Here is a 1,475-nt window from a genome sequence, read left to right as displayed (position 1 = left end):
GGTAGATTGAGAACACTGTCGCTGCATTAATTGAGCGAGCTCTCAGCTAGCATGGCCATGGAGGCGGCTCTTGTTAGCGTGGCGACAGGGGTCCTCAAACCTGTCCTAGGGAAGCTGGTTGTTCTGCTCGGCAACGAGTACAAGCGGTTCAAGGGTGTGCGCAAGGGGATCAGGTCCCTTACTCATGAGCTCGGCGCCATGGAGGCTTTTCTCACCAAGATGTCAGAGGAGGAGGATCCCGATGTGCAGGATAAAGTTTGGATGAATGAGGTGCGGGAACTGTCCTATGACATGGAGGACACAATCGATGACTTCATGCAAAGCATCGGTGACAAAGACGAAAAGCCAGATGGCTTCATTGATAAGATCAAGAGCTCACTAGGGAAGTTGGGAAAGATGAAGGCTCGCCGTCGGATTGGCAGAGAGATTCAGGATCTGAAGAAACAGATCATTGAGGTGGGCGATAGGAATGCAAGGTACAAGAGTCGTGAGACCTTCTCCAAGACTGTCAATGCGACCGTTGACCCTAGACCTCTTGCTATCTTTGAGCATGCATCGAAGCTTGTTGGAATCGATGAACCCAAGGCTGAGCTGATCAAATTGTTGACAGACGACGATGGGTGTGCGACAACACAACAACAACCAAAGATAGTCTCCATCGTTGGATTTGGAGGAATGGGGAAAACAACTCTTGCAAACCAAGTGTATCAAGAGATCAAAGGTCAGTTCGAGTGTTGGGCCTTCTTATCCGTGTCGCGAAGCCCAAACATTATGACTATCCTGAGGACTATTCTTAGTGAAGTTAGCGGTCAAGATTATTCTAACACGGAAGCAGGGAGTGAACAAATACTCATTAGCAAGATCAACGATTCACTACTAGATAAAAGGTACATGGTATCTTTATCTTTTCTTTTCATTTCTACTTACTTGGCGTTCTTTGAATGTATAAAAAAGTTACTTAGATATGTCATTATGGAGATTATACTAGTTGAATTTGTTTAAAAGTTCCATATAATTCTATCTTTGCAGTTTCTCCATATGTTGTTAGAAAAATTAAGGGTCAAATGTTTGTAATAATAAATACTGTGTTAATGTTTAAAAAGAAGAGAAATAGATGGAGCGAGTACAAGGAAAACCATGCCAGGAGCCTATGTTCAAGACACAGGCACATAGCTATTCCCTTTATTGAGTAATAATTGTCATAAGTTTGTGTCAAGAGTAGAGCCCCAAACACTCCATTTTCTCACAGTACTAACGCCTTGGCTCACTTTTCTTTCTAATTATCCTTGAGCTCCCTTAACATGATGAACTATATTTTTTTTATTCACTCTACTTCATGACCGGTTTCGGATAGTAATTTTGATGATATAGATGCTGGTTTTGCAAGTGTGCCATCCAAGGTACCCTGGTTTCCACATGAAAGCTACCACACACCTGATATTTTTCCACCTCCACCTCTCCCTTCTCTGGGTCTC

At 43.2% G+C, this 1,475-nt stretch overlaps 1 protein-coding gene across 1 annotated transcript; it reads left to right on the top strand.

The window, feature by feature from the left end:
- Positions 1-15: 15 nt before the first annotated feature.
- On the top strand, positions 16-887 carry LOC119343865 (disease resistance protein PIK6-NP-like; the record flags this gene model as incomplete). The annotated part of the gene is made up of 1 exon (XM_037614609.1): positions 16-887. A coding segment is annotated over exon 1 (836 nt), but the record flags the coding sequence as incomplete, so codon positions are not given.
- Positions 888-1,475: the final 588 nt, after the last annotated feature.

Source organism: Triticum dicoccoides, unplaced genomic scaffold (assembly GCF_002162155.2).
Source record: "Triticum dicoccoides isolate Atlit2015 ecotype Zavitan unplaced genomic scaffold, WEW_v2.0 scaffold144005, whole genome shotgun sequence".
NCBI lineage: Eukaryota > Viridiplantae > Streptophyta > Magnoliopsida > Poales > Poaceae > Triticum > Triticum dicoccoides.
Note: the sequence above shows the minus strand (reverse complement) of the source record. Positions and strands in the feature narration are given on the sequence as shown.